At 36.8% G+C, this 15,549-nt stretch overlaps 1 protein-coding gene across 11 annotated transcripts in view; it reads left to right on the forward strand.

The window, feature by feature from the left end:
- Cdh12 (cadherin 12) overlaps positions 1 to 15,549 on the forward strand; it is a 1,149,544-nt gene that overhangs the window by 1,067,208 nt on the left and 66,787 nt on the right. For all 11 annotated transcript variants that reach the window (XM_011245344.3, XM_011245342.3, XM_011245345.3 and 8 more), the window contains one exon: positions 4,180 to 4,367. In XM_011245344.3, coding sequence (XP_011243646.1) covers positions 4,180 to 4,367 — 188 coding nt within the window. The remainder of the gene's footprint in view (positions 1 to 4,179; positions 4,368 to 15,549) is intronic.

The raw sequence follows: 15,549 nt of genomic DNA on the forward strand, positions 1-15,549 counted from the left end.
AAAAATGATTTTAGCTTTTCTAATTTGAAGCTACTTTCCATTTGTGGATGAGAAAGTAGATGCAGGAATACTCCATGGCCTTTGAATTATAGTCCCCTATTTTCAAAGTCTCATCAGGACATTCCCCCGCCCTCCAGCAGACACACTCCCACTGTGCCCTCCCTGTTAGGCACTGTCTCTAATGAAATCCAGTACATGCCATGGCTCCTCGTTGTTCTCAGATTGACTGTCAGCCATTCACTCGGTGCATTTAGCAATAGTTCTCTATATCTGAACAGCAGAGGATTTATAGTGGGTTGTTCAGCGCAGACCTCCATTTCTTTGTCTTGTGGGGGAATTCTCAAGAATGTTGCCAATATTCCTTAGGCCAGGCAGTCACAGTACATCTGTTCATCCTTCAGTTCAAAGGATTTTGTGTGTCTTCAGATTATTCATCTAAATTACAATTATTCAGACAGGGACATGATTTCAACCATGGACTAATTAACATTCATATTTGATATTAAAAATAAAAGGAAGGAAAATTAGCCCATACTCTGAGCTTCATATTTCCCCCCGTGTTTTGTCTCTGAGAAGTTTAATATACCTTAAATACCTATGGTTTTATACTTCTTGACATACTGATGGAAAATTCAAGTAACTTGTACTTGCTGATATCTCAAGTGTTGCTGAGTAAAATTTTGTTGTAACATATGAGTGAAGAAAGATTTTTTTCCCCCATAAGTTCTCACAGGAACCTTGACAAATGACTGAGGTGCCTGTTTAACATAGCAACCTGTTGCTGGCCAGCTCTTCCAGGATCAGTTAAATCTGTGGAACTCTCAGCATTTCTTATCCCACGCCCTACACTAAACCCCTCCAACTCAGGGAAATGGCTTCTTTTCTTCCCTTCCCTCTCCCCCTCCCCTCTCCCCTCTCACCTCTTTCCTCACCACTTTCCCCTTTCCTCTTCCCTCACCCTCACCCTTCCCTTCTCTCACCCTACCCTTCCCTTCCCTTCCCTTCCCTTCCCTTCCCTTCCCTTCCCACCCCTCCCCTCCCCTCCCCTTCCCTTCCCTCACCCTTCCCTTCCCTTCCCTCACCCTTCCCTCACCCTTTCCTTCCCTTCCCTCACCCTTCCCTTCCCTTTCAGTTCCTTCTGTCCCATTGTAAATTTAGCCGTTTTGGCTATTAGCCTCTTGGTCCTCTGCTCCTCTCTTGGTATACTTAATATAACCCTTTTCTCTTTCTTTCTAGCTACCCAACTCTCCTCTCATGGATGGGCTCACTCTAGACCCTTCCAGATGTCTAGGATGAACCATTGTCTTCAATCATACCTACTTACAGTCATGTCCTCATTTTCTTTCAGCAAGTAGTTAACAAAGCCTGGTATCCCCCCTTTCCCCACTTTTGGCTACATGACGTTGGCTGTACTTGAATATCTGCTTTTATCCTGCAGGGACACATGGAAAATAGCCCAACTTGTCAACCGTCCTTTAATTGTTTCATTTTGCTTACTTGCCTTAATTTACACTCCCTTAATAGTGTGGGGCTGGAGAGATGGCTCAGTGGTTAAGAACAGTTATGGCTGCTCTTTCAGAGGTCCCGAGTTCAGTTCCCAACCACATGGTGGTTCACAAGCACCTGTAATGGGATCCAGTGCCCCCTTCTGGCATGTCTGAAGACAGTGACTATACATTACAATGTATAACAATTAATAAATCATTTCTTATATCTTGGGTATCCTAGGGTTTGGGCTAATATCCACTTATCAGTGAGTACATATTGTGTGAGTTCCTTTGTGAATGTGTTAACTCACTCAGGATGATGCCCTCCAGGTCCATCCATTTGGCTAGGAATTTCATAAATTCATTCTTTTTAATAGCTGAGTAGTACTCCATTGTGTAAATGTACCACATTTTCTGTATCCATTCCTCTGTTGAGGGGCATCTGGGTTCTTTCCAGCTCCTGGCTATTATAAATAAGGCTGCTATGAACATAGTGGAGCATATGTCCTTCTCTAGGATACCCAAGATATAAGATACAATTTGCTAAACACATGAAACTCAAGAAGAATTAAGACTGAAGTGTGGACACTTTGCTCCTTCTTAGAATTGGGAACAAAACACCCATGGAAGGAGTTACAGAGAAAAAGTTTGGAGCTGAGACGAAAGGATGGACCATGTAGAGACTGCCATATCCAGGGATCCACCCCATAATTAGCTTCCAAACCCTTTTCTCCATTGCATACACTAGCAAGATTTTATCGAAAGGACCCAGATGTAGCTGTCTCTTGCGTGGATATGCCGGGGTCTAGCAAACACATAAGTGGATGCTCACAGTCAGCTATTGGATGGATCACAGGGCTCCCAATGGAGGAGCTAGAGAAAGTACCCAAGGAGCTAAAGGGATCTGCAACCCTATAGGTGGAACAACATTATGAACTAACCAGTACCCCGGAGCTCTTGACTCTAGCTGCATATGTATCAAAAGATGTCCTAGTCGGCCATCACTGGAAAGAGAGGCCCATTGGACACGCAAACTGTATATGCCCCAGTACAGGCGAACACCAGGGCCAAAAAAATGGGAATGGGTGGGTAGGGAAGTGGGGGGGGGAGGATATGGGGGACTTTTGGGATAGCATTGGAAATGTATGAGGAAAATATGTAATAAAAATATTTTAAAAGGACTGCTTTTGCTACAATAAAAATTAAAAAAAAACAATTAATAAATCTTAATAATAAATAAATCTTTAAAACATTTTGTGTAATTTGAGAGACAAATAATAATGTCTGACATAGTGACATATTTTACATTGGGAGGATGTCTAAACATATAATACTAAGTATATATTCTATTGTAGAAATGTTTACTGTGCAAAATGTAGATATCCTAGGCTAGAAATGAGCACGTTTTGAAGCTCAAGGAATTTGTATTTCCTAAAAAATAAGGAACTAGAAAGCAAAAGGAAGTGAAATCTCACAGTGTTCATTCATACTTCCTAATGTATAGTTTTCAAAATGAAGGCCATCATACAATAAGCATGCTGATTATGTCCCTAGCATTGAGTTCACCGATGAACATAGAAACTCCAAACGAAATCTGTGACAGTAAGGGTTTCATTCATGGATAAGATCTGTTCAACGTCTATTAATGTAGTTTGAAATTGGAATGCCAGAAACAAAATTAGGATTTGACTTCTCTGTTTCATTTTATCTTTCCATTCTTGTCCTTTTGTTACTGTCACTTGAACAGAAAAAAGACTAAAATACTAATATGGGCTTAGAGGCAATGCACAGATCTTTAGTAAAATATATATTATGTGACATACTACTATTGTATATGACATATAGGTGATATATTATTATTATTAGAAAATCCAAAATTTTTAATTTGCCAAAATTATATTTATAATACAATTTTTATAGTCATACATTTTGTGGGTTTTACATTATTTTACTTCATTATCAATTTTTCAGTAATATTAGTGCTCCACCTGGTGGTAGAAATAATAATTTTCCTCTGTTGTTAATATTAAAAGTAATAGGATATTACATTGATATATTGATTTCAATAATATATAAAAGAATTTTTAGGGTGTCAAGTTAGTACATATTAAAGCCCTTTCAAGTCTCATATTGTATTGTGTATTTAACATGACCATGAATTAGAATATTGAGACTATATATAGTTAAAACTATTTTGCTTGAATTTATTATTCTTGAAAAGATAAACTTAACTCATTAAAAGTATCAAAATATAAGTCTTATAATGGATACTCCAGTGAGAAATTTACCTATGTAGTCATGTATTTATGTTTTTTATAAGTTTTTCATCCTATATTATTTTATTGGTATTGATTTCTCTGTGATATTGATTAGGAATGCATATAAGATCATATTTAATATTTAATCCACTTAAATAGAATTGGCATATGAATTTTTCTTAAAGTAATTGTGATTGATTATGCTGTATTACTCCTTTGGCTCAGCTAAAGTTCTACATCAGGACATTCTGAAGGGAATTGTAAGGCAATTTCGTATGATCACAATCAATAAACTGTCAATAAATTGCCTTTCACTTTATATTACAAAGTTCTAAGTTTGACTTACTTTTTATATCTATATTTTAAAGCAGGGTGGTTTTTTTCTATATGCTTCACTGATTCTTCTGCCTTATAAATTATGTATCTCTTATCAGGCATCTTCCATCTGAAAGTTCCCGAGTCTTCCCCTGTTGGCTCAGCTATTGGAAGAATAAGAGCAGTAGATCCTGATTTTGGAAAAAATGCAGAAATTGAATACAACATTGTCCCAGGAGATGGGGGAAATTTGTTTGACATTGTCACAGATGAGGATACACAAGAAGGAATCATCAAATTGAAAAAGGTACATAGACTAATGTTTAGACAGTTGGCAAATTAAAAAAAAAAAGCAGACAGTGATAGCTATCTTTCTCATCAAATAACAATAATTTAATTGTGAACTCACACAATGTATTTCTATGTGTATACTGTACACCTTCAACACAACAACATAAAGGCTTCTTAGTTTGCCAAATGACATCTTAAATTTCTCCATAATGTTAAGACTACATTTTAAATGAGGTGTAGAGGCAATTGATTACACTAATGTGGTTGAAATGATTAAATTTGTGATTACTTAGAAAATATTAATATGTAATTCACATTTTAGCTAAGAGTTGATGTCATTTTAAAAGAATACTAACTCAGACACATAAGATGTAACATAGCAAAGACATTGAATGCTAGAAGAAGAGTTTAATTTGCTATTCTAGTCAATGCTTGATGGAGAATAGTGCTGAAGAAGTGAGGAAAGTTAAGACTTGATTTAAGAGTTTTCACTGGGGACAAGGAACTATGTCTGGAATTGGGCAAGCAGTGATCTGTGTTGTATTTTGACCAGGAATGTGGCTTCATTCTTCCCATATTCAAAGAATTTGAATTAAGATGAATATTAATAAAAGATTTAGTAGAATAAGAAAGTAATAAGGGAATCTATAAGTAGGAAAGTTTAAGAAGTAGGAGTTAGAATGATAAATAAGTAAGAAAAGAAGATGGTGTGTTGGTCGTGCTCTTGACTGTGGATATTTTCTGACCAGATGCTTCAGGGGTTCTGTTTTGACTAGCTTGCACAAATGGATGTAGCCTGTAATTGTGAGCCAAATAAGCTCTTTTGTTAACATATTTTCTGTCATGACATTTCATCAGAACCATGGAAACCTATGAAAAAGTAACTATGTTATAGGAGCATAATTAAGAAAAGAAATTAGTACAAAGTAGAATTTTGGTTATGGTAACCCAAAATATAAAGAGTTTAATATGTAAAAAAAAAAATAGTGGGAAGAATTGTGAAAACTTTGGAACTTTAGCCTAGAGCAGCCATTGTATGCCTCAAGCAGGGTTTAAATTGCTGTTCTAGGCAAAGGTTGAGAAAGGATGTCCACGGAATTCTGGACAGTTACAATGTGGGTTATGAGCTTTCAGAAAGGAGGATGAGCTATGTCTGGAATTGGGCAAGAGGTGATCTGTGGTACTTTGTCTAGGAATCTGGCTTTGCTGTGTCCTGTTCTAAGAATATGAGGGAATATGAATGTAAAGATTAAGCACTTATGGGTTTTGAGGATGCAAAGGTGGGAAAACAAGCTTAAAGTCTGGGGAAGGAGAGTGAAGCCAACAGAATATTTGTAGCTGTTAAGGAGATTAGCATATGGAAATCAGTCTGGCTGTTCCTCAGAAAACTGGACATAGTATTACCTAAGGACCCAGCTACACCACTCCTGGGCATATACCCAGAAGATGCTCCAACATGTATTAAGGACACATGCTCCACTATGTTCATAGCAGCCTTATTTATAATAGCCAGGAGCTGGAATGAACCCAGCTGTCCTTCAACAGAGGAATGGATACAGATAATGTATATTTACACAATGGAATACTACTCAGCTATTAAAAACAACTTCATAAAATTCTTAGGCAAATGGATAGAACTAGAAAATATCATCCTGAGTGAAGTAATCCAATCACAAAAGAACACACATTGTATGCACTCACTGATAAGTGGATATTTGCCCTAAAGCTCTGTGTCTTAATCAGGGTTTCTATTCCTGCACAAACATCATGACCAAGAAGCAAGTTGGGGAGGAAAGGGTTTATTCGGCTTACACTTCCATACTGCTGTTTATCACCAAGGGAAGTCAGGACTGGAACTCTAGAAGGTCAGGAAGCAGGAGCCGATGCAGAGGCCATGGAGGGATGTTCTTTACTGGCTTGCTTCCCCTGGCTTGCTCAGCTCTTATAGAACCCAAGTGATGGTCCCACCCACAAGGGGCCCTTCCCCCTTGATCACTAATTGAGAAAATGCCTTGCAGCTGGATCTTGTAGAGGCATTTCCCCAACTGAAGCTCCTTTTTCAGTAATAACTCCAGCTGTGTCAAGTTGACACAAAACTAGCCAGTACAATTGACCCCTTGTCAACTTGACACAAACACATCACTAGTAAGCCTCAACCTTAGTTCTTTTTCAGCCCCAAGATCTTAATTTACTTTAAAAGTCCCACAGTCTTTACATATTAAAAGTTCAATCCAAAGTCATTTTACACTTAAATGTCTCTTAACTGTGGGATCCACTAAAACAGTCTCTTCCTTCAAGAGGGAAAAATATCAGGGCACAGTAACAATGAAAAGCAAAAATCAATCTCCAACCATCCAATGTCTGGGATCCAACTCAAGATCTTCTGGGCTCCTCCAAGGGATTGGGTCACTTCTCCAGTCATGCACTTTGTAGCACACATGTTGTTTTCTAGGCTTCAGCTCCCTGTACTCCACTGCTGCTGCTGTTCTTGTTGGTCATTTCATGGTACTGGCATCTCCAAAATGCTACTGTCTTCCACTGTAACTTGACTTCAAACATAGTGTCTCATAGGTTCTCTTCATGATGCCATGCCTCAACTTCTTTACATTACCCCTTCAGTCCTGGCCCATCAATTGCAACTGAGGCTGCACCTTCACCAATGGCCAGCCTCTCACAGTGCCGAGCCTTAGGTGCTCTGTGTGACCCCTTCATGCCTTCAAAACCAGTACCACCTGGGTAACTCCTACACATTACTAAGTCCAGCCACACCCCAAGCTACAACCTTGGCTATCTCTGGAACACAGCCTCTGTGCTCTCAGAAAACCCTTCCCAGAAGATGTCACCTCAGTAATGCTGGTCTCTTCTTAATCACTGCTAATTTCTTAGCTCCAGCTAACCAGCATCAATAGTCCCAGTAATGCAAAGTTTTCGCTTTAGGAGTTCTGGTACCTTGTTAATCACAGCTGATTCTTCAGCCCCATCTAACCAGAACCACAGAATCTTCACAATCAAAAATAGCAATGGCCCAGAAAAGAATCTTTAATCTTCCCTCTGGAATTTCACAATCTAGGCCTCCATCTTTTGCACTGCTTTTAACATTATCTTCCAAGCTCCTATACAACATCCCACAGAGCTCTTAACACCAAATGGATCTTCTAGCCCAAAGTTCCAAAGTCCTTCCACAGTCCTCCCCCAAACATGGTCAGGTTGTCACAGGAATACCCCACTATGCTGGTACCAATTTGTCTTAGTCAGGGTTTCTATTCCTGCACAAACATCATGACCAAGAAGGAAGTTGGGGAGGAAAGGGTTTATTCAGCTTACACTTCTTCCATACTGCTGTTCATCACCAAGGAAGTCAGGACTGGAACTCAAGCAAGCCAGTAAAGAACATCCCTCCATAGCTTCTGCATCAGCTCCTGCTTTCTGACCTGCTTGAGTTTCAGTCCTGACTTCCTTGGTGATGAACAAAATGAACATATGAAGAAATAATAACAAAAAGCAACAAAGAAAGAGCAGGACAAATACACACATGTCCACAGAGAAACATGCATACTGATACAAAGAAACATACACCCATACACAAACATACACCTCCCTACACACAGACTGAACCATACACCCCCATTCATATACACACACTTCCAACACCAAAAATATCCCACACAAAACACCTAAAATGCAAAAGTGGAAAGCATATTATATGTGTAAAAGTCCAGTAAGATTACATATATATATATATATATGTGTGTGTGGGTGTGTGTGTGTGTGTGTGTGTGTGTGTGTGTGTGTGTGTGTATACAAACAAAATTGTATGAGACAATCCATAAATACCATACAATTTACTTTTTGTTGACTACCTACTGATTGGCTCACCATTTACTTTGATGTTGGCTACTGGTTTGCTGTAGATTGCTTTTATCATTTTTAGGCATGGGCCTTGCATTCCTGATCTTTCCAAGACTTTTATCATGAATGGGTGTTGGATTTTGTCAAATGTTTCTCTGCATCTAGGAGATGATCATGTGATTTTTTGTCTTTGATTTTGTTTATATACTGGATTACGTTGATGGATTTCCATATATTAAACCATCCCTGCATCCCTGGAATGAAACCTACTTGGTCAGGATGGATGATTGTTTTGATGTGTTCTTGGATTCTGTTAGCAAGAATTTTATTGAGGATTTTTGCACGGCTATTTATAAGGGAAATTGTTCTGAAGTTCTCTATCTTTGTTGAGTCTTTCTGTGGTTTAGGTATCAGAGTAATTGTGGCTTCATAGAATGAATTTGGTAGGGTACCTTCTGCTTCTATTTTGTCATATAGTTTGTGAAGGACTGGAATTAGATCTTTGAAGGTCTGCTAAAACTCTGCACTAAACTCATCTGGTCCTGGCCTTTTTTTCGTTGGGAGACTATTAATGACTGTTTTGATTTCTTTAGGGGATATGGGACAGTTTAGATCATTAACATGATCCTGATTTAATGTTGGTACCTAGTATCTGTCTAGAAATCTGTCTATTTCATCCAGGTTTTTCCAGTTTTGTTGAGTATAGCCTTTTGTAGAAGGATATGATGGTGTTTTGTATTGCTTCAGGATCTGTTTTTATGTCTCCCTTTTCACTCCTGATTTTGTTAATTAAGATGCTGTCCCTGTGCCCTCTAGTGAGTCTGGCAAAGGATTTATCTATATTGTTGATTTTCTCAAAGAGCCAGCTTTGGCTCTTGGTTGATTCTTTGAATCCTTCTTCTTGTTTCAACTTGGTTGATTTTGCCCCTCAGTTTGATTATTTCCTGCCATCTACTCCTCTTGGGTGAATTTTCTTCCTTTTAGAGCTTCTAGAGCTTTTAAATGTGTTGTCAAGCTGCTAGTGTGTGCTCTCTCTAGTTTCTTTTTGGAGGCACTCAGAGCTATGAGTTTTCCTCTCAGAAATTCTCTCATTGTGTCCCGTAAGTTTGAGTATGTTGTGGCTTTATTTTCATTAAACTCTAAAAAGTCTTTAATTTCTTTCTTTATTCTTTCCTTGACCAAGTTATTATTGAGAAGAGTGTTGTTCAGTTTCCACGTGAATGTTGGCTTTCTATTATTTGTGTTGTTATTGAAGATCAGCCTTAGAACATGGTGATCTGATAGGATGCATGGAACAATTTCAATATTTTTGTATCGGTTGAGGCCTGTTTTGTATCTCTTGAGGCCTGTTTTGGAGAAGGTACCATGAGGTGCTGAAAAGGTATATCCTTTTGTTTTAGGATAAAATGTTCTGTAGATATCTGTTAAGTCCATTTGTTTCATAACTTCTCTTAGTTTCACTGTGTCCCTGTTTAGTTTCTGTTTCCATCATCTGTCCATTGATGAGAGTGGTATGCTGAAGTCTCCCACTATTATTGTGTGAGGTGCTATATGTGATTTGAACTTTATTAAAATCTCTTTATGAATATGGCTACCCTTGCATTTGGAGCTTAGATATTCATAATTGAGAGTTCCTCTTAGAAGATTTTAACTTTGATGAGTATGAAGTGCCCCTCCTTGTCTTTTTTGATAACTTTGGGTTGGGAGTCGATTTAATTAGATATTAGAATGGCTACTCCAACTTGTTTCTTCAGACCATTTGCTTGGAAAATTGTTTTCCAGCCTTTCACTCTGAGGTAGTGTCTGTCTTTTTCCCTGAGATGGGTTTCCTGTAAGCAGCAAAATGTTGGGTCCTGTTTGTGTAGCCAACCTGTTAGTCTATGTCTTTTTATTGGGGAATTGAGTTCATTGATATTAAGAGATATTAAGGAAAAGTAATTGTTGCTTCCAATTATTTTTGTTGTTAGAGTTGGCATTCTGTTCTTGTGGCTGTCTTATTTTAGGTTTTTTGAAGGATTACTTTCTTGCTTTTTCTAGGACATGGTTTCCATCCTTGTGTTTGTTTGTTTGTTTGTTTTGTTTTGTTTTTTTCTGTTATTATCCTTTGAAGGGCTGGATTCGTGGAAAGGTAATGTGTGAATTTGGTTTTGTTGTGGAATACGTTGGTTTCTCCATCTATGGTAATTGAAAGTTTGGCTGGGTATAGTAGCCTGCACTGGCATTTGTGTTCTCTTAGTGTCTGTATAACATCTGTCCAGCATCTTCTGGCTTTCATAGTCTCTGATAAAAGCCTGGTGTAATTCTGATAGGCCTGCCTTTATATGTTACTTGACCTTTTCCCCTTACTGCTTTTAATATTTTATCTTTATTTAGTGCTTTTGTTGTTCTGATTATTATGTTTAGGGATGAATTTCTTTTCTGGTCCAGCCTATTTGGAGTTCTGTAGGCTTCTTGTATGTTTATGGTCATCTCTTTCTTTAGGTTTGGGAAGTTTTCTTCTATAATTTTGTTGAAGATATTTGCTGGCCCTTTAAGTTGAAAATCTTCATTCTCAGCTACTCCCTTTATACGTAGGTTTGGTCTTCTCATTGTGTCCTGGATTTCCTGGATGTTTAGAGTTAGGATCTTTTTGCATTTTGTATTTTCTTTGATTGTTGTGCTGATGTTCTCTATGGAACCTTTTGCACCTGAGATTCACTCTTCTATCTCTTGTATTCTGTTGCTGATTCTCGCATCTGTGGTTCCAGATTTCTTTCCTAGGGTTTCTATCTCTAGCGTTGCCTTCACTTTGGGTTTTCTTTATAGTGTCTACTTCCCTTTTTAGGTCTAATATGGTTTTGTTCATTTCCCTCACCTGTTTGGATGTGTTTTCCTGATTTTCTTTAAGGACTTGTAACTCTTTAGAAGTGTTCTCCTGTATTTCTTTAAATGAGTTATTAAAGTCCTTCTTGATGTCCTCTACCATCATCATGAGATATGCTTTTAAATCTGGGTCTAGCTTTTCGGGTGTGTTGGGTTATCTAGGTCTGGCTGATGTGGGAGTGCTGGGTTCTGATGATGGTGAGTGGTCTTGGTTTCTGTTAGTAAGATTCTTACGTTTGCCTTTCACCATCTTAATCTATGGTGTTAGTTGTTATAGTTGTCTCTGGTTAGAGTTTGTACCTCTCATGATTCTGTTAGCCTCTATCAGCTTTCCTGGGAGACTAGATCTCTCCTGAGGCCTGACCCAGAAGCTGTTAGCCATTCAGTTATACACTGTTGGATTCAGAACCCCAGCACCCGTGGAAAACCTAGGATGGCAGAATTTCCTGTACCTCCAGAGCTGAGTGATAGAGACAGGTGGAACATTACAACTCCTAACCACATATCTAACTAATGAGAATACTTTAGGTTTGAGTGATTAATACATGAATATATGCACGCCACCATGTATTTAACACACACACACACACACACACACACACACACACACACAACAATTCCAGAAGAAAATACCTTATTTAATTTAGTGTAAAACATATACTCTGGTAAACATAAGATGAATATTGTATGCATACCTCATTTCATTTAGTGTGCAATATACATTCTGTTAAACTCAAACTGAATGGTATGCCATACTTATTTATTAGCTGTTATTATTTTAAATAAAATAAATGATTTTATGTTGGTTTCCATTTATCTAGTACCATTCCAATACTGCTCAAAAAATCTGATTTGAACAAGGAAAAATATGGCAATGAAAATAATGTTTAAAATTCAAGTTGCCTTTAGGATACTTACCATGTTTTAGTGATATAAATTTACAGAAATTGTGCTTTGTAGAAAAACTTACTTAACTCAGAAATGCAGTCAAGCAAATGACCCAGGTCTGTTGTCTATTTACCTGGGGAAAGTGAGGTGGGCAGAATATTTTAGCCCAGAAACTCTAAACTGTAGTGCTCTGTGTTGGCTATGTGTCTATGCTAAGCTCACTATCAACATGGCTGCTTCCCAGGAGCAGCAGATCACAAAGGAGGTTTAACCTGACTCAGGTCATATATATATATATTGCTCAAAATCCTAGCACATTCGATATGGATGAATAGCTCTGTCAGAATAGAACTTGTATCAAAAGGGTGAGGTCCTGAGTTTGGATATCCAACTCTTGCAAAAATGCTAGAATTCTAGCAATGGTACTGGAGTTCCTGAAGAAGATTACTCCTAAATGAGCACAATCAAATTGATAAGCTTTGGGTTCAGTGAAATACCCAGTCTCACACTCTCATAAACATAAAGGTAGAGATGGCTGAAAGAAAGACTAGATCTGACTCTGGCCTCTACATATATATATATATATATATATATATATATTCATGATTTACATGTCCACATGCACAAAATATTCTAAAAGAACATACACACTAATATGTAAGTATGTATATATAGGTATATATACAATATTATATATAATATTTATATAATATATAATTATGTTATCTATATATTTATATATATTAGTGTGTATATATATATATATGCATACACATGCCATACATATGCATCCATTTACCCACAAAGTATTTTATTTTTGAGATTATACTTTAACCATATAATTTCTCTTTACTTGTTTGGTCTTCAAATCTTCCTAGATAGCCCTCCTTGCTCCTTTTCAAATTCATAGACTCATTGATTTATTCGTTATTTTTTCACAAACAGAGAACACATATACAGATGCACACATGCATATACTTGTGTGTATATGCTTATATGTATGTTCCTAAATACATAAGTACAATCTATCATTCTTTATAATTTTTTTTAGTCAGTGTTCTATTGCTATGAGTCACCCTGGGTTTCTTACAGTTTCATAATGTCAGTCCATTGTTATCATTACCAGGGAGCCTGGCTGCATGAAGGCAAGCATGGAGTTGGAGATGTAGCTTAGATTTCTTCATCCTGATCCACAGGCAGCAGGAAGAGAGCAGGCCACTGGGTCTGACTTGGGATTTTAAAGCCTCAAGTCCATTCCTAGTGACACACTCCACCAAGCCAACACTTACTCCAGCAAAGCCTGTCCAGTGGAACCACTCCCTTGGACTAAGTACTCAAATATATGACTCTCTCTCTCTCTCTCTCTCTCTCTCTCTCTCTCTCCCTCTCTCTTGGTGTATGTGTGTGTGTGTGTGTGTGTGTGTGTGTGTGTGTGTGTGTGTGTAGAATATTTTGAAGTCATGGTTAGGAGTAGTTAGCTGAAAATGCAGAACAATACAGGTGTCTATAGAAAAAAAACAGCAGTTTTTGAATTGCATCCCTAAAATTGGCTAGGACATTTCTCCTTTGCAATCTCTGAATGGAAATGCAATGTAAGGGTTTCAGCAAAAAATGAAATTCATAAAAAAGACAAATTTCACATACCCTTAATCTATGGAGAAGGTCAAAACTCTGTTTTGAGAAATGAATATGTAGTGCTTTTTAAAGAATTGCTTTAAAAATTGAAGTGAAATATTTTGAGACGCAGGTTAAGGACATAAGGTTTTTCAATATTTCCTTTTTTTTTTCTTTTTGCAAAATCTCCCTTTATTCTGTAGAATATTCCATGCTGTGAAGTGCACAGCTTTGTTATTGTTTTATCTTTTACCTTGTCCTTGCTTTCTACTTAAACTTCTTTCATTTCCTTCTTATCCTCTGAGGAGCAAGGCCATAAGTGGATGAACACGATGCTCAGAATTATATGAACTGAGAAGGATGGAAACAGGCATTTTTATTTATTTTATTGTTAAATTCAACTCTGACCATGTTATGAAGCCTCAGGCGGAATGTCATTTCTCTGTCATTTTAAATTCAGAGGAACATCATGAAAGTTTACAAATCTCTTCAAGGAACAAGATATTTTGAAAAAATAAAACAAAATAAGAAAGACACTGACTTGACTCATATCATATTGTACTGGGCTAAGAATATCAAAATCCTCTTATACATTTTTGAGCACTATAGCAATAGAAAAAAATGAAACAAGAATAAAAATGTCATAAATACTTAGTGTCATGGAAAACTTGAGCTGATATATATAATATATATATACATTATATATGTATAATATATATTATATATATGTGTGTGTATTTAAAGCTGCATGAATTATGCTTTAATAATTAGCTAATGGGTAAAGGAAAATAAGGTGCATAATTTATTATCTATACAAATAGAAACAACTGAGTTAAATTTTTTCAAAGCTGAAATACAAATATATTCATAGAAATATTTTTGTTGGCTTTCCTTTGTTTGTGGAATTATAATAATAGAATGACTATGTAGACTGTAACTGTCTGATTTGATATCATATATATTTTCACCAGTATTTCTGTACTACTTTATTAATATATATTTTACCAACTAACAAACGATAATGCATCAGTGTTAGAGATTTTAAAAATTATTTGTTAGTATAAAATAAGTGAATCTACAAGATAGAAAAATCCTATAATCATGTTGACTAGCTTATTATTTCATTTAATTTTGCATAAATATAGTATTAAATGAAAAACAAAATGATTTTCAGCATAGGAGATCGGATTCATTATTGGCTGCTTATGGGAACAGTAAGCAGGTGTTAATGGGTTCTTTGGGGCCTTTATATTCGCTCAATAATCAGTAACTTACCAAATTTATTTTCTGTTAAGAAGTATTGAATGCCTTAGCTTTCATGTCATGTTAGTTGGCAATATAGCACCACCATGTGCCGATTTGGGGAAAAACTCAAGAATGTGAAAACTCTTGCACAAACACCTGACGTTTCTCTAGTCATAGTTTTTTTGTTGTTGTGTTTGTTTGTTTTGTTTCTTATCTACTCTGGGATGTGTAATTTCAAAGAAAAAGTTAATAATTTGGGGGTCCCTGAATAATATGTTTTTGTTTTAAATCATCCTGCTTTTGCCTTTGTCTAAAAACAAACATTTTAATGTGAAGTGGGGTAATGGCTTACTGGTTAAGAGTGTTTTCCGCTCTTCCAAAGGACCTAGAACGTACATGACAGTTGACAACTGTCAGGACCTCCAATAACGCAAGATCCAATGCACTATTCAAGCCTCCACATAAACTATATATATGTGGTAATCAATCAGACATGTATTCCTATATATACATGTGTGTGTGTGTGTGTGTGTGTGTGTGTGTGTGTGTGTGTGTGTGCGTGTAGTTGAAGCAGATAAATAAGTTGAAACACTCAGTGTAGATTTATCTGCTATCTTAGGGTTAAAGTTTTAATTTAAAATACAAAAAAAATGTAGCAAATGATTTCATCTCTGCTCTCGATAGAAATGTTCACGGTTGGACTTGGGTATATGACTCTTTACATAGAGAACTTGGCATTT

This window comes from Mus musculus, chromosome 15 (assembly GCF_000001635.26).
Source record: "Mus musculus strain C57BL/6J chromosome 15, GRCm38.p6 C57BL/6J".
Classification (NCBI taxonomy): domain Eukaryota; kingdom Metazoa; phylum Chordata; class Mammalia; order Rodentia; family Muridae; genus Mus; species Mus musculus.